Consider the following 25,650-nt stretch of genomic DNA (forward strand, 5'->3'; position numbering starts at 1 on the left):
TGTTTTAGATCGACAACCAAAGATTGCGGATATGCTAGGTGCACAGGCTAAATACAAATCTTCATCACCAAGGTCCACAACTATCACTCGTGCCATTGCTAGTTTCATCGTTCACGATTTGCGGCCGTACAGTGTTGTATCAAACAAAGGATTTTTAAACATGGCATCGGTGTTAAGTAATTAGTCTCTCAGGTTGAAACCAAGAAAGGTTGGGAATCACTGATATTAATTTACTATATTATTCATTTTTCTAATCAAAGTAGGATATTTATCAATGTGATAATTTGTGATTATGTGTTGTTTTTCTTGTGTTTATCCCTTGTCATGTTTTGTACTACAAGAAATGAATCGTTAGATCATTTTGATTTGAAGACTTTCTAATCAGGCAAAATAATTCTACAACTCTTTTCCAGTATTTTTGTTTTTTGCTTGCAGAATTTTTCACATGTTGATATATTTATTGTTTTCTAAACAAGTGGTGTGATTATTACAGTTACTGGGTGTTTTGGTTGAATTAAAAGCAAGATGGTTTCATTTTCTTCTTCATATTTTATTAAATGCAAGGAAATTGTTCATTATTTCAGTACAAAATATACAATATCAACATTCCAGTCATAAATGCTATCAATGACCAATACGTATTGATACGTATCGCAATACAGACATGCCATATTGCAATACATATTTTCCTGGCAATACTCACCCCTAGAACTTAAACAGATTGAACTGGTTTTTATCAATTAGTACGCATGCTGAAAAACAATACCATTTTATCAGGCTCTGTAGATGAACCTTAGAGTCATTTCCTCTTGTGCTGAGCTCTATATTTACGAGACCTTGGTTGGGTCTTGATCATTGACTCTTCTGAATTCATGGCCCCTTTTGCACTTGTTATATAATGATTTTCGTAAAATAACGCTTGTTCTTAGTTTTGACTTGGTTTGGCGTTTTACGGAAAAGCAACAGTTGGAATGTTGTATCGTGGTGAAACGAGTTTAATAACGTACCTTGCTCGAGGACATGCCACTTTAGCGAATCAATGCCGATGTGATGGTGGAACTAACACCACAGTCTTTTGGTCATCAGTACAACGCCTTATGCAGAGGTATCGCGTCTCCTCTTGTTCTTGATGGGGGGTGGGGGGGGTAAAATTAAAAGGCCTTGAAGTCAATCAAGCATATGCAATGCGCTGCTGTCCGTCGTTAGTACATTAGCACGTTCTCCAGAACAAATAATAATAAAATTTTGATAAAATCTGGTGTGTTGGTTATCTCCGGAATGCTTTGGACGAGTTCGAAAACCAGTCTTCTTAATTACCAACAGTTCGAAGTCAAAATTTGGTACATGTTGGTCACGGTCGTCATTGTCTGCGATCGTCGGAGTGTCGTGTAACCGTTTCAAACCATGTTTTGACTTCTTGTTGTAGGGTTTAACGCCATGTTTCAGCACACGATAGGCTGGCTGTACATGGCGGCCAGTATTAATAGTGGAGGAAGAACCCGGAAAGAACCACCGACTCACGAGAAGCTACTGGCAATAGTTTTGACTTGTGGTTGAAAGCTCGAGTGCATTCCATATCGAAAGAATAATCTTCGCTTGCCAAGGTTTCGATATGTTAACCTATCTATACTTGGCGGATCGATCAGATATTTAAGTGCTTCGCATCCAATCCAAATCAGGTTGTACGCGTGAGCTTAATGTTAAAAAAAAAAAAAAAACAATAACCTGAAGGAAAAAAATCATACAGAGCTACCAAAATTTCTTCAGATTACTTCGATGACCCGTTCTGGCAAAGGACCCTGACTATCATACGATAAATGAGACAAGGTAAGTAACTTCCAAAATCTTCGTTCCACGCTTGACCCTCGATTTCTTTCAGCTATTTCCGTCGTTGAAAGCACACGACCATAATCCATGACTTGTTTTACTTCTGAGATATTTTTCTGGTCATCAATCCATCATTTCTTTTTCTTTCTTTGTTGCACCAAACTGAAGTTACGGGCTCCGGAACGTTCTAATTGAGCGAATTTTGCTTGCCGGGACAAACTTGCGCTCATATGCACCGTGCTCTATCTACTTAGAGATACGGTATTTGCGACTGTCCAAAATATGATTGGCTCAAAAAATAATTTGACGAACCAGATGCATGAGCGTTATATAAGTATTACCCGTTGAGCCAATATTTCGTCGTTAACTTGGGTGCCGTATAATCGGAATCTGTTGAAAATGAGTGTAACGTGTATTCGAATTGTGTGACCTTGAAATGACATGTATAATTCGTCTACGGAGCAAACTCAGATTAATGAAGGAATGTATTGTCGCAAAACCCATATCTCTCAGTAAATAGAGCACGTTGAAATTAGGCTGATAAATCAGCCCCTCAACCTTGCTATTGTATGGCGCTGATGTCACTTGTACATTTAAAGCTGCAATTATTTGCAGCCAAATTTGGCTGCACAATGGTTCTTTTAGTGACATGTACATTATATTTTCGGAGCAAATCCTATGTTTGGTGACGTATATCCACGTAGAATACCACAGCCATGTGTCTTGTGGCCATATTGAATTTCGCGCTGGAGATGGCTGTTACCAATTACCGGTATGAGACGCATGATTGTTCCGGAATGATATGCATGCAGCAAAATTTCACATTTTAATGACCAGATGACATCAGACCTATATATCGTACATCGGTAACAACGGGGGGGGGGGGGGGGGGGGGCTTGATTTATCCGACAAGTTGCATATGAGCGCTTGGATGCAGGAGGTCTAGGCTTCGATCGCCGGCCGAGTCATACCAAAAACTTACAGTAATGGTACTAACAGCTTCCTCGCTAGGCGCACATCATTAAGAGGTTAGTGTTAGGACTGGTCGGCCTGGTGTTAGGATAATGTGACTGGGTGGGACATCATGCTCATGTCTAAGACATGATGTCCCACTGCTAGGCATCACTATAAACTGCCACACTGCAGACATCGTAGCGATATGACTGAAAAATTGATAAAGTTACGTTAAAAATCCAAATCACACATAAGCACATATGAACGTAACTTTGTCCAATCTTAAGTTCGCGTCGGGGGGGGGGGGGGGGGGCACAGAACTGGAATGGGCTAGTAAATAAGCAGTTTTCTACTGCCTGTCTGTATTTGTGCAAATACATCCTTTCCCTCAAATACACCATTAATGGTTTCTCTCTGGCACGTAGACTTTCGATGCCTTCACCATTTTTGGTCGATGTACTATGCACCGCGGTTACATGCTATTGGTTAGTTGGCACTACGCACTAAGGCAGGCGACTCGTGGAATCTAATAGATGTCACTAGTACAAAGCACTGAAATATCTGATCGAAAAGATGGAATTTGCTGAAAGCACCCTCGTGGGTAGTCGCTCTAAACAGTGGCTAGCAAATTTAACCGTTATTTTGTCTGATGGTTCTTAATCAGTGAACTATATTGATACATATACTACTTGTCGATACGTGTAATATGTATCTTACTAGTTGGACACCAAACTTTGCCATGTCTTACATTGTATGGTCAGGTGAACCAAATCAGGCAGCCAACATTGTTTTATGTCAGAGGTCAGAGGATTCTTTTTAGCTCTGTTGGTCATAGACCAAAAGAGCTCGTGGGATTGTATGTTGTCCGTCCGTTTGTTAGCAAATTTTAAATAGTTCTACAAACTATGCACATGATTACTTGAAATTTAACGCACATTCATTCCGTGGCCTAGGTTGTCCTAAATGAAAAGGGTATTGCTCTCACATTCAACATGACCGCTGTGGCGGCAATGTTAAAAATCTTTTCATCACTACTTCTAAATGGTGGTAGTTTTCAACACGTGGTTTTCACAAAAAGACTAGTGATGTCGAGTTATTCCTGAAAGAAAATGGTGCCGAACTAATGTCCAGTATGGCCGCCGCAGCGGCCATCTTGAAAATCTTCAAATTGCTGCTGTTCCTGAATGGATGGGCATAACCGCATTGGGTTTTAAATACAAGACTTCGTATAGTGTCAGGTTGAGTCCTACATGAAATGGAGCCGATGTGATCATCACGACGGCCGTCTTGAAAAAAATCTTGCTATTGTTACTGTTCCTGAATATATATGATCGTATCAACAGTGTTTTTTAACTATTCGACCTTAAAAGATGCTCGGCTGGTCTTAAATGAAAATGCTGCCTATCTGACATCCATTATGGCTATTTTGGCTGCCATCTTAAAAATCTTATTATGACATCTTTTACTAGAACAGTAAGTCATACTGACATAGGGATTTTACTAGAAGACTTATTACGACGTCCAGTTGGTCGTAAGTGAAAATGGACCCGATCTGCCAGGCACAGCAGCCATTTTGAAAATTGTGTTAATGCTACTCCTGAATGGAAATTAATATCATGAAGATATTGTTGTATCTACTCCTTTCCAAGTAGATAGCTATATCGACATGGGCGTTTGAACATTAGATTTCTTACGATACCTAATCGGTCCTAAATGAAAATGGTACCAGTCGAACATTAAAATATGGCTGCCACAACGACCATCTTAAAAATTTCGTCTCAGCTCCACCTGAATGGATAATCATTATGACATGGGGTTTTCAAAACAATGCTTCTAATGATATCTACTTTTGTTGTAAATGAAAATTATGGTAAGCTGACATACAGCTTGTGTACCAAAGCATCTGATTTGAAAATATTGTTACAGCTGAAAATATCTTGCGGTGTTTTAAATATTTTACTGTTAAAAGAAAGAAATGGTCTTGCCTTGAATTCCTGGAAATTGTCTTTTAGCCCAGTAGAGCGTCAGTCCGTTCGAGGGTCTCTTGACTAGTTGTTGTTTTTTTTATAGTACAGCAACAAGTAGATTCGAGTGCCCGATGCAATTGTAACACGGTGTCTTATTAAAGGACACACAGCGATCGCTGTCCCGGGTCGATACGGTAGTAGGGATTTTAACCCGCACCCTTTGTTCACCATGTTCGCTATTCTAATGACTGACTTCTTTAAGGATTATGTGACTAAGCCATGCTATAGAGAAGATTAAATTGTAAATTCTGGATAATCGGTATATATGTACTTATAAAAGATACAAATTACATATTCATAGTTTGTCTCAGAAAATAAATATTCTAATTACCTATTGCAGATAGGGTTCGATAAAATGTTGCTTAATTTTTACAGCCACAGTGTAAATGCGCAGCAACCTAACTCCACAAATATTTCCAAGGTCGAATACAATCCGGACTGTTCCTTAGAGGAACTTGGGTTTGTCTTGAATAAACACAAGCTCGAATGCTTTTGATTGTCATCATTGCTTTATTTAATAAGATTATTACACCTCCCCCAAATCACCATCGCCTGCCCCGCCCAGGTTTAAAAATAAAATTTTCAGTGACTAACTTTATATTGTCGTGATTTGGATAGGGGTGGGGTGGGTAAAATAGTTATGGCGTTCAGTTAGCTTGAAACAAAAAGTTTTGCTGTGATTTATTTTGGTCGAAAGAAAAGATTATTTTGAGAGTAAATGAAAAGAAAAACTGGTCTGCCTCGAAATAAAATTACTAATCCTTCCCCCATGATATGGTTGGGCCCTTACTTAATTGGCCTTGTCAGTTTTAATATTTTTACACATTTTTTGACATGGACTTTTGGGGTGAAAACTTTGCTAGCACGATTTGGAGAAAACTATTCAAGGTAAACATTTTTTTAGGCACATTTATACTTCTGTGTAGACCACTCAGGTGGCCTAGTGGTTAGAGCGTCCGCTTCGGATGCGGGAGGTCGTGGGTTCGATATCAGGCCGAGTCATATCAAAGGCTTACAAAAATGGTACCAACGGCTTCCTCGCTTGGCGCTCAGCATTACGAGGTTAGTTTTAGGACTGGTCGTCCTGGTGTCAGGATAATGTGACTGGGTGGGACATCGCGCTACATGATGCCCCAGTGCTAGATATCACAAAAAACTGCCACACTGCAGACATCGTAGCGATATGACTGAAAAATTGTTAAAGCTGCGTTAAAAATCCAAATCACACACACATTCTTCTGTGTAGATGACATTTTCTGGTTATTACATTAATTTCTCCTTTATTTTTTCGCTCTGTTTAACTGTTTCAGCATAGACCTTTTGTGACACAAACCTTGTTAGAACAAGAAAGCAAAACTCGATTAGGATTATCACTTGAAAATTGGCTGGCGTATTCATATGTAGATGACCCGATTAGATTTTTAGAACATCACGGCAGTTTTGAAAATGTTTAAACTAATGCAGATTTTGGTCTAAAATCTCGTAAGCACAATTTAGTTTGACATAAATGCATGTTTATGTTCACGTTTGTGTGCTTATATAAATATGATTATATTTTTGGTCATTATTGCTGGAGTATTTTCCTCATGCTTTTCTACATATTTTATTTTTAAAAGTTTTTAGTCTGTGGATGGGGTATGTGTTTTACAAACAATAATTCTTGTTATATAAATTTCATCAAAGTTTGATAAATGCAACGTTACAGAAATAAGTGCATGTTTTGTTTTAACCTTATTACCACCTTGTCTTAGTTATAGCAATGTTTTGTGTTGAATTTTTGGTATTTGGACTGCAAGCGAGGAAAGAAACTGAATAGTCAATCAGACGGTCACTGGCCCGAAAGTTTTGTTCTTGTTTGTAAAAAAAAAAAATTATTTTGGTTTCATTCTTTGTTTGTTTTTGGGTTTTTTTTGCATTTCAGTTTTATATGGTGGATTTGAAGATGAAACTGGCCCATTGGCACCGTGCCTTAATGTCAGGTTTTCTTTCATGAAAGTAATTGTACAGATACATAGTTAAATTGCTCAAAAGCGAAAAACCCTTGGACCAAATTTAATTTCCGCGATTGAGAACCTTTCGGTTTACTGAGGGTTTCGCGTATGTGAATTTTATTTTCAAAAGAGAGAGAGGAGAGAGAGAGCACATCTGTGCATGTATGTAATATTGCACAAATTAAGAAGACATTTTCTAGAAAAATAATGAAAAAGTTACAAGAACAACGTTTTTGTCTTTTTTTCCGAAATTTGCATCTGGTCACATGATAAATGAAGTTGGCCCACAGTTCTCGTTTCAAAAAATGTGGAAGGAACAAAATAATTTTATAACATTACTACAAGTTCATTAAATTGTGAATTATAATCTGTAACGTTTAAATATTTATTCATACCGACTGCTTTGGTGACCTGAGTGCTTAGAGCGTCCGCCTAGGATGCGGGAGTTCGCCTTTTTCAACCCCGGCAGAGTCATATCATAGGCTTATAGAAATGGTACTCGCAGCTTCCTCGCTGGGCGCTTAGCAATAGGAGGTTAGTGTTATAACTCGTCGGCCTGGTGTCAGGATAATGTGACAGGGTGGGGCGTGATTTTAAAAGTCTGCGGCATGATACCCCCGTACCAGACATCTCTATAAACTGCGACGCTGCACGTTACCAATCTCTCTCTCTCTCTCTCTCTCTCTCTCTCTCTGACAGACACACACACATAATTCATAACGTTCCTGTGACAAATTATTATCCTTCTTTCTAAAACGTAGTCAGTCTCTTTGATCAGACTGTATTCTATGAGGATAGCAGAATCCTACAATGCTTTGTCTGGTTATTCTAACATCTTGATATACTAATGAAGAGAAATGACGGTCACTGCTGTTAAAATACATGTATCTAATAATTTTTCTTTGAAAATCAGTGAATCTTTTAGAATATTGTTTTTTGCCGGTCTCAGTAGGCGAAGCTTCAAAAGCGAATCCACATTCTTGGTTACTTTAGCCGGGGTATTTAATTTATAAAAAACCAAACAAGCAAAAACTCGTATGGATCATTAATACGAACGAAGATTATCAACACCAGTTGGATGATAAACATACAAGTGGCTCATCTGCAAATTTTTAATTATCGCGGCGTATGTCAAGTATTGTACAATCTGATTAAATACAGATCTACGCTGTCCTACACGAAGATCTGACGACGACAGGTTAGGGGTAATATTCTGGTGACATTTGAATTAGCCAATGGTAATGCAGCTTTCAAAAATCTGAAAGTGAATCAGATCGTTCGGTATATATTCATGCTCTTCATCCACACTGCTCAGTCTCCAAACGTGAAGATAAAAGACTTCATCTGATTGGCTGGTAAAATTAGCGATTATAACGTGGCCCTTAAGCGGTCGTTGTCAGATTTTCATGTTGAGATTTTAATCAGATTGAAGTGTGGTATTAACCTTGCGTGCCTTTTGGGCATTTTCTCACCGATAAGCCTACTGGCATATTTGCTAACAGTAAATAATCTGATCCAGCATGTACCGGGAACTTAGAAACAAAAATACATTCCAAGTTTGCAACGAGCTTCAATTTTTTTCATGCTTACAGAGTCATAATAGAGGTTTGAGACTGTCATTTCTATCACGATACCAAATAACTAAACACCTTTTATATCCCCATAAGTTTTCCCGCTCGCTTGAGCCTCCGAACTAAAGTTCCCACGAGGCGCCCAAGTTACAGAGTTACAGCTACCGACCGCTATTACTGATCCTCTCTCTCTCTCTCTCTCTCTCTCTCTCTCTCTCTCTATATATATATATATATATATATATATATATATATATATATATATATATATATATATATATATATATATATATATATATATATATATATATATATGTGTGTGTGTGTGTGTGTGTGTGTGTGTGTGTAATAAACTGACAACGAACAGTGCGAAACTAGTATCTAACTAGCTTCGCGTGCCCTTTGGACATTTTCTAACGAGGCTAGTTACATACTAGTTTAGCACTGTTCGGTGTCAGTTTAGTGCATTTATCTTAATCTCTGACACACGTGATACCTTGCTGGATCCAGTGCACTTGAAAGGATTGTTCTTCGCCATATGATTTGTATACTTTATATATTCTTTTGGAATATTGTTATGCAATATATACTAGATTTTTGCGGAGATTGTTTCCTTTTGCTTAGAATATATTTCAGAATGACCGCGGTATATAATGTCGAAAATTTAACCGATTTATGCGTATAGTATTTTGAAAGGATGTATGAGAGTAGCTAATGCGGGAATGACGTTGTTTGAATACTGGCGTGTTTGTAACATCACAGTAAAGATTAAATCATTATTTTGCCAAAATGCATCATACAAATTTGTCAAAGATGATCAATACATATATGATTTTTTTTTCATATACATATAAGGAGCATCTTGATAAATTTATGGATCGTCCTGGAACAATAACAACGTACATTCGGCGAAGCATCTAACAGAAGCATGACAAGTCATTTTATGAAATTGTGCAAGAAAGTTTGTCAATGACGTTAACCAAGTCATCAGTCGAAGATAGTGAATGTAATGAATATATTGCCAATGACGGTGATTGTAGCAATGAGAGAATCGGTTAGAAAGATACTTTTGACAGTAATATAGTAGTGGCATCCACACCAGACTTTCATGAGGTATATGGATTGATATATTGTGCTGCTGAAGCGGAGCGGCGCTAACAATGAAAAATCTTCCGAAGCAGTTTCCAAATCTACTGACGCAAAAAGCCAGTTTTGATAAACAAACAGTCCAAGACATTTGGTATTGTTGGATACAACCATGCAAACTTTTTGTATTCTTGGCGCAATACTCAGTAAAGGGCAATCTGTGCTCATTTGGGCTGACACCAGGCTGGAAAATGTTTTATTTAGACTTCAATGGAAATTTCATGATACTCGAAAGAACATGCCCGTTTATTTGCAAATTTACATTACTGTAACACAAAAATAGTTTTTTGTTTGATGGACTCCATAAAATTTGAATGTATATACTACATTTTAGCCATGAGATTCAGATACCACCGCATGCCAGTGAGTAGATAGAACGGCCTCGACAGGAAAAAAATCAGCCAATTAAAGTATCAGTGACGCTGGGACGCAATCAGCACAAAGGAATTTGCCTTGCAAAATGCAAACACTGCGCATTAACATGACATTATGAATACTGTAAATCATATTTGCTGGTCTTACGTGTTTTCCTCGGTGTTCGACCATTCCTTAAATTCGATAATGGAGTAAATGCACCACTGGATCTGTTCGCGAGTATTATTGCGCGCGCCGGCAACACAGATGTGGATACTTTTTATCGTGGAAAAAGCTGACGACGTCAACGCTGTTAGAAACGATACAGAAATTGTTATATTAGTCAGGATTGAAGTGCTTGTGATGATCCTGGTAAAGCAAGAAAAATAGTACAAACAGTATTAATGGAATAGGCAGTTACATAATGATTTTCCTTTATAATAAGTTATTTATAATAAGTTATGTTGACTTTGTGTCAACCTCAGCAGTCAACGGAAGAGCTTGGAACAGTGGTACCAAGCGGTATGAGAAAGATGTACTTATCTTATTATGACTCTTAGATGAGTCACGGCTGGTTACCCCAGATGAACCAAAGCTGATTGCAACGGCAACATGAATTGTGAATCAACTCAAACAATTTGCGGTGTCAGGTGGTATAAGAACACCTACAGTGCTAGTAAAGCCGACATATTTGTGTTATTAGAACTCACAATATAACCGCGTCAGAATGAGATTGTTTCGTGGAATAGCAGTACATTATCTTGAGATTTCTCCAGAGGCCACGTGGCCATATCGAATGTAATGTTGCCAAAGAGGCTGTTGTGAATGTCCTCGAAAAATTAGAGCTCCAGGGTTCAGATTATTCAAGCGTTCTCGAATATGTGTCTGGTCATTGTATCAACTGTATAGCACGTGGGTTAGAGGGTGTTATCGTTCAGATTCAGCGTTTACATTGTACACAATGTAGAATTCAGCTGAACTATCTATAACATTACAGCCGTGATTTAATAGTGGTCTGTATTATTAAACCATTAAGATACTACTGCCTTCAGTATTGAAACTGAAAATAGTTACAATAAGGTCCGCAAGAAGTTTGAAAAATACTTATGAGGAGGATCGAGGTGGATGCTTTCCACATTCTTGGAAATTCAATTTAATATTTCCCCGAAGAAACCTTTCAACGGCTCAAGTTATATTCCAACACCAAAATATGTTCCACTGCGGACAGTGATAAAAGTGAAAATGATGACAGCCGATGTTTCGAATTGGCGAGGTTACGTCGAATTCGAGCTGTACAAGTTATATGCGGTGTCTGACCTACTTTTGTCAGTAGTGATGAAGCGACTGAGCCACCAATGTTGTACCGCGGTAAGGAGTCGGTTGAGGTATTTATTAATCGCTCGAGGTTACTGTGAGATGTATCCGATAGCTGTCATCATCTGCAAACATGATTAAGACCAACGATGAGACGCGTGAGCTTTGCGCGGCCACTCATTGCCAGATCTGCTAGGGCCCCATTAGGACTGATGCCAAATTTCGCGATCGCTGATGCGTACAGAGCCGTATACTGAACATGCAGCCTACTTCTACTAATTACCATGGTAACAAAAATTCCGTTTTTAGTACTTAATAACTTGCGTGGGTATGATGATTACTTAATAATGTAATGGGTCATAGCACCATCGAATGCGATAAGAAATATCATCTCAAACAAAGAGGAACAATGAAAGTTTTCAGAAACATAGTTGCCACCCACCGACTGCATCCACACGAATAATGTCTGGTCCGTGTTTGATTGCCGAAATCTCGGTGACCTTCATGGTGTGTATGTGTGCACCGACGAGCTGCTGATTACGGAGGTCTATGAGACATTTTATGATAAAAGTCATGTGTATATAAATTCGATCCCTGGCACTACGTTTCATCACCGGGAATGGCCTGGACCGCCCTTATATCGAAAACCCTTGTCGAGTTGGAAGTGTTACAGACATTAACCAACATTTATTCGTCGAACTTGGTATTCGCTATGGGATTTCTATGGCGATTCATCGCTACGCTCGCGCGAAGAATCCATTCGTGGAAGTATACGACACCTCTGCCTAAATAGTTGCATTATTGTATGGATGGGCGATGATGCAACCGATACATTTAGGAGAGTTTCGTTGGACCGATCTCCCGGATGTTGACGTACACAAACACTTACACGAATATGACTTCAACAGCGACTGTGGATACTTCTTGAATCAGATATGGAGTATGCACGACACCCACAAATATTATCCTCTGGTTTCGGAAGTGATGCCGGTCCAACTCGAGTGGTTATCACCATATCAGTGTAATCGTGGATGACTCAGGATTCAAGTTTACAGAATGCATTAAACTAGTTCCAAATCTACGTCGCAAGCTTAACAATGCAGTGGACGTTCGAAAACTGCCTTTGTATGTCTCGAACTGCGAGTGTTGGGATTTCACCAGTGTGCTAGGATGACACCATATACACTACACGAGATTGAAACGACTTCTTTAAGGTCAGGAATAATGCTGCGCTTGTGAAAACTATGGAGCAGCTGGGAAAGTCTATCCGCATTTATCTTATTTGGGACAGTGTGTTGATTGCCCTAGAATGTCGTTCCAGTCTGGGATCGTAAATGCATCGATGGGCCATACCGCGTCAACAGCATGATGTTGTCCTTGTTAACTCCTCCAGTGCATGCATATCACTTGCTAAATCGTGCATGTATCTAACGCAGTTGGTTATGTAACCGCTTTTTGTGCAACGATGTATCTTCTGCCGAATCGTCTGACCGGGTTATACCCCTTTTATGCGTGTGGTTTCATTACTCAAATCCGCTATGACCGATTGAAGCCGTATTATCTACTCGCGAGATCCGACTTTGCGATTTTTTTTATAATTACAGCGCGTTCTGTTGTCCGAATAATTATCCGCAAGTTTTCGGTTTAATGGTTACACCCTTATCTCGAGATCAAGCAGGTAACACCGCTACTGATATACAAGAATATGCTCATTAACACCAACCCAGATAATAACATGGGTTGTTTTTGTTGTTGTTTTTACAGCGTCGAGGACAACTTAATAGATCTTGATTAGGTGGCCTAATGGCTAGAGCGTCCGCCTAGGGTGCGGTAGGTCGTGGGTTCGATCCCCGGTCGAGTCATATCAAAGACTTACAAAAATGGTACTACAGCCTCGCTTGACGCTCAGCTTTAAGAGGTTAGTGTTAGGACTGGTCGGCCTGGTGTCAAGATAATGTGACTGGGTGGGACATCATGCTACATGTCTGCGGCGTACTAGACATCACTATAAACTGCCACACTGTAGACGTCGTTGTTGTTGTTGTAGGGTTTAACGCCATTTTTCAGCACGCGATAGGCTGTACATGGCGGCCGGTATTAATGGTGGAGGAAGAATCCGAGACTCGAACCCACGCATGCAGAGGTGAGATGGCAGTGATCCGTAACGGAGAGCGCTTTACACCACTCGGGGCCCCGCAGACGTCGTAGCGATATGACTGAAACGTTGTTAAAGCTACGTAAAAAATCCAAATCTCACACACACACACACACACACACACACACAAGTCCTGAATAACGTTTTCATGTGCGATTCCTCTTAATCACGAGATTTGCAGATGTTCGCAAGGTTATTTTTCGGCGCTGAACACGAGGTCGCGTTAACGGGGATTTGTACCTCTGACGAAGCTATTTGGCATCCCGACGGCATTGATGATAGCAAAGTTGAGTTCCACATTGTGAATGACTGCGCTAATCCATTCACTGACAAGGGAGAACTTGTCGTTTATGAAGTCTGGAATCTCGTTAACGCTTTCCATTCTCACGCTCTTAACCGACTTCCACGCAAAGCCATCTTGTTGGACAGTTTATGTGGTCAATTAATACCCTACAAGGTATCAGCGCACCAAGATACTTGTTCGTGGGTTTTCGGTATATGACTCGAGCTGACGATCAATAGCGTAGTGCGATATTTGAGCAGTTATGAGTGTCTGAAGTTTCATTGCGGTTGATTGGCCATCTTGAACCAACCTTAAATTTTGCTTTACTTTGACGACAGTCAAGTTGCACGTAACTGCCTCAAGCTGTGGTCTTACTTGGTCCGACATCAAAACACTGGCATGGTCTGCAGATTTCCCAGTGCGACTTCACTCATTTGTACACGATTACTTTTGGTTTGGACCGCTCCAGTGCCTAAGTGCTTAGAGCGTCCGCCTCGAATGTAGGAGGTCGAGTGACTTATAAATAAATTGGTACTAGCAGCTGCCTCGCTTGGCGCTCCGCATTAAGAGTTAGTGTTTGGACGGGTCGGCCTTTTGTCAGGATAGTGTTACTGTGTAGGACATGATGCTTGATGCCTGCAGCATGATGTCCTGGTGCTAGACATCACTATAAACTGCCACACTGCAGAGGTCATGTCGTTGTTTACGGCTAAGGCTTCCTCTATTGCAAAAGGGGTTGTGTTAGGGTCATCGGAAATGTACCCGGAATGGATCTGACAAAAGGCGGTTGGAGGCCGCTTAACCTTTCGTAGACGTCTAAAACAAAAGTAAAGGGATTATGACTACCTGGGATAACTCGCAAAGGTCTTCGATTCTGGCTTTGTCGTTTTGGGGGTCGGTTGGGTTCATGGAAGATATTTTGATTTACTAACGGTGATAAAGTCCTTCAAGCGTTTCACATGTGTCTTTATGTTTGATGAACTTGCATCGATGATCCCGCGGAAAACTGGCATCATGAACCTGGATTTGACACAACAGTTCCATGGACTCATTGGGTCGCATACCTTATAAAGCTTTGACATCTTTGGTATTTTGACTCGAACGATCGCACTGGTGCCTTCAGCACCAAGCATAGTAATTTCATGTACACCATACGCGAAACTGCTGACCAAAAAATGAGTTGGGGAAAAAAAAACTTACAATAACAAGTGGTCGAATCGTTTTTACTAACATGGATGGTTTTGATAAATATAAATCTCAATCTTAACGGTACGAGAGTCTGGATCTTGTTTGTTTATCCTATCCGGTTATTTTAAGGGGTGGAGTCAATAGATCGTCTTGATAAACAATCGATCTGGTCCACATGCGTAACAAAACTGCTACGAAATCGCAGAATCTTTCACATATACCTTATTATTATCATTTTGAAGAATTCCGCATCTATATTTAGGGTACATAACCGTCTTTGGCGATTGTGTTTGAGATTCATTAATACGCATATTTGATTAATCCTGAACGTGACGATGATGTTGCAGAATTTACGATGGTGTGTTGGGCCGGCTGACATCGATGGTGATTTGGTTCCACTTGTCGATAAACACGTGACTTGTATTCTTGTAAAGTGCCAAGTAGAAATCGACAGATGGGACCACCCTGGTATGGCAATTACATTGAAGTCAGCTTGGAGTTACATCATTATCACGTGAAAATGTTCGGTCGCTGACCACGTCTGGTGTGAAAGCACTAGATGCTTGTTCAACAAGTGCGAAGTAGAATTCACTGTCAAATCCACGCCAGTTACATTCCCCGTAATTGTGTTGAACCAACATTGATTCAGCTGTGAGGAAAAAATTTTGATTGTAATAGTTCATAGGCGACACCGATGCTAAGCAATGGAGAAATCGATATTCATTGTGAACGTGGTGGTCCTCCCCCCCCCCCCAACACACACACACAACGCACAAACGCCGAAGATTGAATTGTTCACCAAGTAAATATTATATATGATTGCATGACATTTGTACAAGCAAAAGAGTGCAATTGGTTAGAAGTGTGTGTGCATGTTGCACCCTAACAAGGCCAGCCCATCGAGCAGTTATATTTCTCGATCACGTTATTAATAGAAGAGCTATGATTGATCCACAAAGTTACCGAAGCGAGAAAATAATTGAAGCGGAACAAGAACTGCAAGATGGAATCGCCAAGAAAACCGCGATACTAGTGAAATATAAACGCACGCGTGTTATCGTCGACACAGTTTGCTGACCTGCTGCTTCTACATCCGTTGGCCTTGATTTTGCTGGAATCAGACTACGGCAAATATTATAAGCACATCAATCGGAAATGTTATTGGAGCCTTATCCATAGTAAATGGGGCTAAAGGCGGCGCCGAGAAATAATTTCGTTACGGCTGCATTCAAAATACATATCTGTTTAGAAAGTATCGCACCGCCCCAAGCAGTATCAAAACAGTTAGTAACTGTAGTCGGCATCAATTGACGATAAAGCCATTAACACGAGCCCGTATAGGTAGAAATGGAAAACCGCCAACATCATGCACAGGTACGGAACCTGGGCGACCCGGAATCGATTAAGTGTTTGTCAGGGGCTCGTAATAGTAGGGCGGTTCATGAGAACTTTTCTTTTTTTTTACTTTGGAGGCTCACGCGGGTTACATTCGTATCCATAAATCCAAGTGTTAAAAATTATTGGGTATATTGAAGGGTTTTCGGAATTTGGAATTGTGATCATGCCGGAAAATCTCAACCCGCAGTTAATGATACTACTGGTATATTTTAGTGTGCACTTGAAATGTGGGATCGAAATTTGTTTCCGTTTTCGGAGTAGAGAGATTTCGGTTTACTGGAGAGAAAAGAAAGGAAAAAAACGTTGATTTTAAAACAACAAAAAAGATCGAAACCCACCCACCCTCCACCCCCCCCCCCCCCGGCAAATTTAGAGCTTGATGGGATTTCAGTATACCCATGGTTCGGTTTAGAGGGGTTTGCCTACATTCACAACGCTTTATTTATAAACATCGTTTGGTTTGTCTTGATACGTAGCTTTGTATAAAATATGAGAGAATTTCCATAACCAGCGAAATAATTGCCTATTAATGAATTGATCAGGGCTTATATTTGCATTTACACTTACATTCTACAGTTTCTATGGGCACTTCTTCTAAGACTTTTCATTAACTGATTTTAATATAATAATAAAAGTTATTTCGCGTGATATCAACACGATAATAAAAGAGTAAGATGCGGAATTGTGCCCCTATTAATGAGGTGGACTGGGTTCTCATTGACTGACGTTGTGGATGCATTAGTTCTTTTATTTATGAACAAAATTTGATTAAAGGTATGAATAGTTAAATCATTTAGATTTCAGTCAAATCATTTTCTTTATTTTTTTAATAGAAAAAAGCATATATTCTCTAAATGGTTAATATTGTGGATGCACTCACCAAGAAATTTTGGTGAAAGTTGCTCTAGTTTTGGATCGACTTGAACTTGTACGAGTTTTGATAAGAAGCGAAATTAATACAAATTATTGTCTGCCATTCTCTGTAACCTGTATTACAAACAAACATACAAATTCCCAAAAGCAGTTTAATCAGTGGAGACCAAATTTGACATTGAGCCATCTTTGGATTGGGAGGGGGGTACTAGTGTGCCAATGCCATGGTAATGAAGTGAGACGTACTCAAGGGTCAGCTTTTAATGCGGCCATTAAAAGCAATTAATTGTGCACATTATTTTTATGGGAGAAACATTAGTTTAGCAAATCAAAGAAGCTTTTCTGGCGTTTTTTTTTAATACTTTTCTTGGTCACAGTTGAATAGTCCTTACGTCTGATCTAACCTTTTGACACGCTACGTATACAATCAACAAATCGCGCTGACATGACTGACCTTTACTACAGAAAAAAAAAAAAAAATGGAAAACGTGACCATCCTTTTATTTATCAATGGCAATTCCGCTCGAATGTTGGATATGGTTTACAAGTGTTCCGTTGTATCGTCGTACATGGTTAGATTTTGCGTCTAGGTCATTATTTTTAGCTCACCTGACCCCAGTTTCAGTAAAATTCGAAACAGTTTCTTCACATAATGAGATTTGACACTTTAGTGCGAAGGGAGACATGATAGTCACATTTTCGATAGCGTCGGCAGCGGCGTCAGCAGTTAAGATTTTGGTTAAAAGTTGTTTATTTGCCTGTTATTTCTGAACCGCAAGCTAGGTTTTTGTCATCCTTGGGATGAATTATAATGCAGTTAAGACAAATCATTCTACTACATACAGATAGGCTCGCCGCTTTGAAAGTCAATAATTTAAATAATAAAATACCTCAATGTTTTTCAATAGATTACATTTCCTAAACATCTGGGTGAAATGATTTTATACTTTGAATCTTAATAAAACTAAGACGATTCATTCTGCGACATGTTCGCTCAACCTTTTTGACCTTGGAGTTAAGGTCACTCTTACAGCAATCGTGAGCTCAACAAGCAGGCTCTGGTCGAGTTTCAGAAGATGCAGATCCGCCTTCAAGTAAGGCCACGGTTACTGAAAATAGAAAAACCTTTAACGTTTCTTCTTAGAAACTGTTTAACAGACTTTGACCAAATTTTACAGCAGGCACCATTGCAGGCAGCACTTTTAGTTTTATACAAATGGTGCTGATTCACCATAAAATATGTCTGTCGTTAGTAAAAACAAAAAACTTTGGAAAAAAAAGGTTTTTTCAGAACATTTTTTTCTTCAGTATTTAATTAAAGGGGCCCCGAGTGGCCGAGTGGTCTAAAGCGCTGTTCGTTACGGATCACTGCCATCTCACCTCTGTCTGCGGCGGTTCGAGTCTAAGATTCAGCCAATGTGGGCATGTGAGAAAGCTTGCCAGTAGCTTCTCGTGGGTCGGTGGTTCTTTCCGGGGTTTTCCGGGTTCTTCCTCCACCATTAATACTGGCCGCCATGTATAGCCTATCGTGCTGAAAAATGGCGTTAAACCCCACAACAACAACAACAACAATTTAATTAAATTTAACAGAAGACATTATGGCTTGAAGAACGAACTTAAAGCTTTGTACAAATGATGCGATCCGCTATCAAGTATTGCAGCAGTTAAAACGACTTCTCAACGACGGCCAGACAGAATTTTACCAAATTGATCAGAAAACATTCGTTGGTAAAGGGCTTTCAGATTTGTACAAATGATGCTGGTCATCATCTTTTATGTCGATTATTACTAAAAGTTAGAAGCTTGAAACGACTTTACAAAACCCGCCTGACCAAATTTGACAGCAAAGTATCCTGGTATGAGACTTTCAGATGTATTCGACTGATGAGGGTTCGCACTTAAATACGACTACCTTTACTAAAAAGAAAATTAAAAAAACTTTAAACGATTTCTCAGCAATCGTTAACAGAATCGGACTAAATTTTGCAGCATATTATGCTTTCAGGTTTATACAAATGATACTGATAAACTATTAAACATGGCTGCCGCTACTAAAAATAGGAAATCTTTGAAACATGTTCTCAGAAAAATCCAGAATATAACCAAATTCGATAGAAAGCATCTTGGCAATTAGGCTTTTCAATTTTTTACAAATGATGCCTTTCAGAGGTCAAATATGACTGTTTTTACTAAAAATACAATGTGATTTAAACATCTGTATCTCAAAACACCACTCAGGAGAATTTTCCAACTTTGATAGAACGCATCCTTGCATACGTGTTCTTCGGTATTGGACAAATTATACTGACGTACAATCAAATACTAGTGAAGATACATAAAACAGAAAATGCTTTAGCATTTCTTTCTGGTTTTTTTTTTTTTTTTCGTAACGTGAGCAGCATTGGAAGAAATGTATGCATAAATTATTCTGACAGATTTCTTGACTAGCTGCTGTCATGATAATGTGACTAGGTGGGACATCAAGCTACATGCCTGCGGCATGATGCCACAATGCTAGACATCACTATAAATTGCCACACCCTAAACATCATAGCGATATGACTGAAAATTGTTATAACTACGTTAAAAATCCCAATCATACGAGCGCGCGCGCACACACACACACACACACACACTTGACTAGCTGCACTTGTGTTTACCTTTTAGATCCTGGCTTCTTGTTAGCTGACTAAAGACAATCAGAGCTGATGGGATATCCCTGTGACCGTCTATCCATGTTTCATATGATTTTCTCAAAAACGTTTGGACCAATTCTGGTCAGACTTGCAGTTGTTCCTTATAACATGCTCCTTCAAATGTATGTCATGGCTACCTAAATTTCAAGTTTCACTGACTTTGGTTAATTTCTATGTTCACGTTTAGTTGCAGATGTTAAAATTCAAGATTCTCCACCATTGTTGTTTTACCTACATGCATGTAAGTGAACACTGTAAGACTTGAGCGATTTAGTGCCCCTTTCCTGTGGCATAGTATCCATTTTCTTGTACAAAATATGTTTCGCATTGCAAATAATAGTAACAAACTGCGTGTTACTCAATATAGTAACAAAGTATAAATCACAGCGGCCTCGCAGGTCTCAGTTTATGCCAAGGGAGGCAATTTAAATTTAGGTCTTTGATTAGACTGTGTCATAGTTGTCTTCCACTAATGCAATACTTAAGACGATGAAGAAAATGCTTTAAAAAAAAAATCAGCACATTAATTACGCAAATAATTTTTCAAATGTTATTATACATTCTAAAGTGACATCTAATAAAAACAAAATGCTAAATAATATCAAGAGCAGTGTGTACGACCTTTCAGAGATCGTAAATACCAGTATCGCTGGGGTTTCGCTGGGGTTAAGTTCTTTTCATCTGATGTTTGGCAAATTTGCATCACTTCAGACCATCACCAACAGTCATCAGTATTTTAATACTTTGGTTATTAGTAGGTGTCACAAAAAATAAAGTATGTGTGACTTCAAAAAAGTCGGGATTTATGACCAAATAACCGATGTAATATCGGTTTTCTGTGACATTTTGACATATAAGGGCTCGAAGGCAAGATAGTAATTTTAGAATCCATGTTTCAGAGTCACTTATTATGACACACAATTGCCTCGACACACTATTTCGAATGATTACTATTTAAATTTGATTCATATTTATGTGAGTGATAAATGTATGTAAGCATATTTTAGAAATATCTTTACGGTACCAATGTGTGTACCCGTCTTCACAAGTGTGTTTTGACACAATTAATCTATCAGATCATGTTTTAAAAATTAACCTATCAAGGATTTTGAACTAAGATGAAATTAAGTTATGGCTCACTTGGCAGTATAGACAGGCCAATTAATAGTATTGTCATGCGACCGTTGTGCATCGTCTGTCAACATTTTTTATTTACAACTGCTTCTCAAATGCACAGGACCAGTTTTAGCCAAAATCGGCATGAATGCCTTCTAGACTTTTACGAATGAGTTCGACATGGCATATAATATGACCGCTGTTACTATAAATGAAGTCGCCTGTAAATGTTTTCTTTAAAATGTGATCAGAGTAATAAAAGGGTTTTCTTTTTATAAAGGCCTTTCAGGTTTATACCAATGCTGCCGATATCTGATCCCATGTGGTCATGGTCACTGAACAAAAATATTTTTTTAAAAACTATAAATCTACTCGTAAAAAGCTTTAGCATTGAGGCCTTTTCAAATATGTACCAAACATTGATCTGCCATTCAATATGGCCAAAGTTGCTAAAAAGAAATACAAATCTTGAAATTGCTTCTAAAACAACTAAACGGTATTGAACCAAATTTTACAGAAATAATCCCAGTGTTCAGTGAAAGCCTTTATGCAAATAATGATGATCCTCCATCTGTTATAGTCGCCGATACTAAATATTTTTTTTTAAATAGCTTGACAGAATTATATCAGATTTGACGCATGGTGTCCGGCTTACAGACCTTTCAGTTTCGTACAAATGATGGACCCATTCAATTTGGTCGCCGTTGTTAAAAAAGAAAAAGAAAACCTATAAACAGGGTCTGTTTAAAAGAAACCACAGAAAAAGCCCACATTCAACAGTTGTTAAATAGAAATGAACATGGTTTGAAGGCCAAATTTTGTGTGTGGACCGCATTAAAGCAAAACAGTTTCGACGATGGCGACGGCGTCAACATTTTGTTACGATTTAGGTTAAAGTTTTTCATTTGGATATGGGGCCCCGAGTGGCCGAGTGGTCTAAAGCGCTGTCCGTTACGGATCACTGCCATCTTACCTCTGTCTGCGTGGGTTCGAATCTCGGATTTAGCCAACGTGGGTATGTGAGAAAGCTTGCCAGTAGCTTCTCGTGGGTCAGTGGTTCTTTCCGGGGTTTTCCTGGGTTCTTCCTCCACCATTAATACTGGCCGCCATGTATAGCCTATCGTGTGCTGAAAAATGGCGTTAAACCCTACAACAACATCATTTGGATATATTTCCTAAACCCCTTGTTTGATTCCCAAAGTAATTAGCATTATGCTGCGAAGTCAATTTATTTTCCGATATGATCGCTCGTCCCATATATCTTGGAGTCAGGATCTCGGTCATGGGAAAATTGGGTTTAAATTTTGAGGCTTTTCGTTTGCTAATATTTAAATCCCTTGATTGATTCTCAATATGGTAGTGAGTAACCATAATGTAGCTTAGACAATTCACTGAACGGCACGTTCGCTTTTTCCTGTGATCATGGAGTCGACGTCCGTCTTGGAAGATTTTAATTTTTTCATTTACTTATGTTTCCAAATGTTCTTGATGGATTATGTGTCATGCTTTGAATGAATCGCTATGAAGTTAAGACATGCACACTGGCTAATTTGACGTTGGTTAAATGTCACAGTAATAGAAACTTTGCGTTAAGGTTTTGATTACCCCATTCCCCCTATGGTTTATATTTCCTAAACCCGCTGATGGATTTTATACATACTTGCGATGAATCGGTATGACTCTTAAGACACTCTGTTCTACGACAGACGTTCTTGTCCGTTTGATCTTGGGTTTAGGTCACATTTATAGAGATAAAATTAACCATTGTGTTTATTTTGATTTATATCCTTATAATTCTTACATCCATTGATGGATTTTATTAATAAAAGCATCGTGGTTTGACGGCCATTAAATTTGTTTGAAATGACGACATCTGCCATCAGATATGGCTGATGATACTAAGACGTTCTTTCATAACAATGCAACGGAAATATTATTGACAGAGAGCAGCATGTTAACCCAGACTTATCCACCATATGCTCACGCATTTCACTGTTAGGCAGTTATCAGTTATTAGATTGATTTCAGTTCCACTTGCGCCTTTGTTACGTTTGTGTCGCACTTGAGATTTCTTAGTGCCATATAATGCACGTGCTCGCTCTCTTTCTCTCTCTCTCTCTCTCTCTCTCTCTCTCTCTCTCTCACACACACACACACACAACCCCTTACGACCGAGATTTTTAATTAGATCACGTCTCAAATGGGAATAACCTGGTCTCTTTCGTCCTATTAATTATCGCTGGAACTATGAGGATTGAAATAAAAAAATTTCAAAAACAAAGGCTTACATGAGTCATGATTGACTTTAAAACTTTTTATAAACCAAGTTAAAGAAGTATACATGTTATAAGAGTCATTAATAATTAGTTTAAAATGAATTATTTTAAAATAATCTGGTTTTTTTTCTTATTCTTTTCCTAATTATTTTTACGAAGCCATCAAAATACTTTTTGAAAGCTTTTTAAGCCGATTTGAATGTTCCTTTGATTTAGCACTTAAATTCAAATGGTGATGGTAAATGCGTTCATATAAAAATAACAATTCAAGGCAAAGGTAAAGGTCAAAAGTTCACGTGTATGTGAAAGCTTTTCAAACCTGCTTTTATTTTAGTATTATCAGCCTTTGCAGGGGGCCCCGAGTGGCCGAGTGGTCTAAAGCGCTGTCCGTTACGGATCACTGCCATCTCACCTCTGTCTGCGTGGGTTCGAGTCTCGGATTCAGCTAATGTCGGTATGTGAGAAAGCTTGCCAGTAGCTTCTCGTGGGTCGGTGGTTCTTTCCGGGGTGTTCCCGGGTTCTTCCTCCACCATTAATACTGGCCGCCATGTATAGCCTATCGTGTGCTGAAAAATGGCTTTAAACCCTACAACAACAACAAACAAAAAAAAATCAGCCTTTGCATACTAAGAAGATGCAGGAAATCCCAGTGAAGAACGACAAGAATGGCTGATATAAGAGAAGCATTTTGAGTGTGTGTGTGTGTGTGTGTGGACAACAATTGAAATTTTTGAAAAGTGGGCAACATTGACCTACCTTTCTTACTCCAGTGACATTGCTTTTTATGAGGAATATATCTGCTGAAACAGGCCAGACACCGTGTTTTGCTGAGTTCTGTTGTTAAATATGCTAGTATGACGTTTGTATATTATGTCAAGGCTAGAGACGTCAGACCGGGAGAAATGTTACCTGTGATCGTTTTTAGCCATTACTTGAATTAATTTTCGCAGACATCATTTTATCTGGAATCACAACTTGGTTTTTCATTGTGTCATGTGTACTACTTTAGCCATCAATGAAAATTAGATCACTGGCCTAATTTTACAGTTTAGTGATTTTGGTTAACCTTTGCATTTAACTCGGTTTCTCTGTGTTAGCATTTGTTGGACATTTCTCATCTAGTATTGCTCATAGAGTAACGTGTTGGTATATGAATACGGCATGTATAGTACTACAAAAATTTGTAAAAATCAGATAACAGTAACTTCAGTCCATTGATTTTGGGCAACATTTGCTTCAACATATTTTCTTACCCACTATTTCCGGTTGCGTCAAATAATTTGGTATTTAATTGCGTCATCAGGAGTAAAACAACCATCATTGAAAGCTAGGTCAATGAGGACTGTATTACAACGGCCAGTGACTTTGGTTGGAATCAGCATTTCGATTATTTTGGAGACGCTGTTATTTGTACAGTAAGATAGTTGATATTTAGTTGCGTTATTTGGAGTGCACCTCCTTTTAAAGTGAAAATTAGACCACTGTGACATATATTCAAGTCCCGTTGGTTTATGTTTAGTTGCTTTTCTATTTTCTGCCCATGAAGTCGCATTGCATGGTCTGTAATTGCATCATGGAGAGTAATCAGCCATCGTAAAACATAGTCACTTTGACCTATATTTCAGAGCTCTGTGCTTCTTGCGTACCTTTGCATTGAGCTCAGCTTCTTTCGGTTATGGTTTATTTTATTTTCTCGTAATTCGTTGAGTCTCACAAGTCTGTGTCTGGATGTGCCAGTCTCGTGCAAAAGACCCTTCCCCCCTCACCCCCCCCCCCCCGAGATTGGTACCTAGTAAATAAATAGGAGTTTACGGTATGCATGGTTTGTGATCTGGCCTTACCGCCGTTAGCGGTTTTCTTGTTAATGATTTTCATTTGTTTTGCCTGTTCTTTCAATCCATCATGCGGTTTTTTTTGGTTTTTTTTTTGTTTTTTTTTTTGTTTTTTTTTTAATCATTTTGAGAGTATAACTCCAATATTTTTTGAAGATATTTAAATGAAAACTAGTACAACTATTTGGCTTTTGGTCTGTATGTACCTTTTACTACTTGCAATTCAGGTGTAATATTTTCGTTCTTTTGTTCATCGATCCCTCCATCATCATACACATTTTCATTTGCCGTTCTTATCTCCAAAACCATTCAGAAAATATCTTTGAAACTTAGTGCACGCACAAAATAGCTATTCTCCTTCCATGAAAAAGTCCCATACCTGTAGTACTTACACGAATACCAAATTTTTTTGCAAAAAGAAGAATCTAATTCTGTTTTATTATTATTTCTCAAGATTGTTTTTAACTCTGGTCTTCTCTATATCTACTATTTAGCTCAAGTTCAAGAACTTTGAAAGAGTTGAAAAGGTAAGTGATTTTTATGTTGCTTTTTTAATAAAACAATCTTTTATCGTGGATTTAGACTCTTCGTATTTTATCAATATATTTATCCAACCAAATTAGCAAGTGTCAATCATTATTTGTAAGGA

The 25,650-nt window shown here is 38.7% G+C and overlaps 1 protein-coding gene across 1 annotated transcript in view; it reads left to right on the forward strand.

Moving 5' to 3' along the window:
* LOC149786713 (cleavage stimulation factor subunit 3-like) overlaps positions 1-25,650 on the forward strand; it is a 95,588-nt gene that overhangs the window by 23,820 nt on the left and 46,118 nt on the right. Inside the window, exon 4 of the mRNA XM_089977212.1 lies at positions 25,496-25,528. Within this exon, the coding sequence (XP_089833338.1) occupies positions 25,496-25,528 (33 nt within the window). The remainder of the gene's footprint in view (positions 1-25,495; positions 25,529-25,650) is intronic.

This window comes from Sinohyriopsis cumingii, chromosome 12 (assembly GCF_028554795.1).
Source record: "Sinohyriopsis cumingii isolate HCF-2022 chromosome 12, ASM2855479v2, whole genome shotgun sequence".
Taxonomy (NCBI): domain Eukaryota; kingdom Metazoa; phylum Mollusca; class Bivalvia; order Unionida; family Unionidae; genus Sinohyriopsis; species Sinohyriopsis cumingii.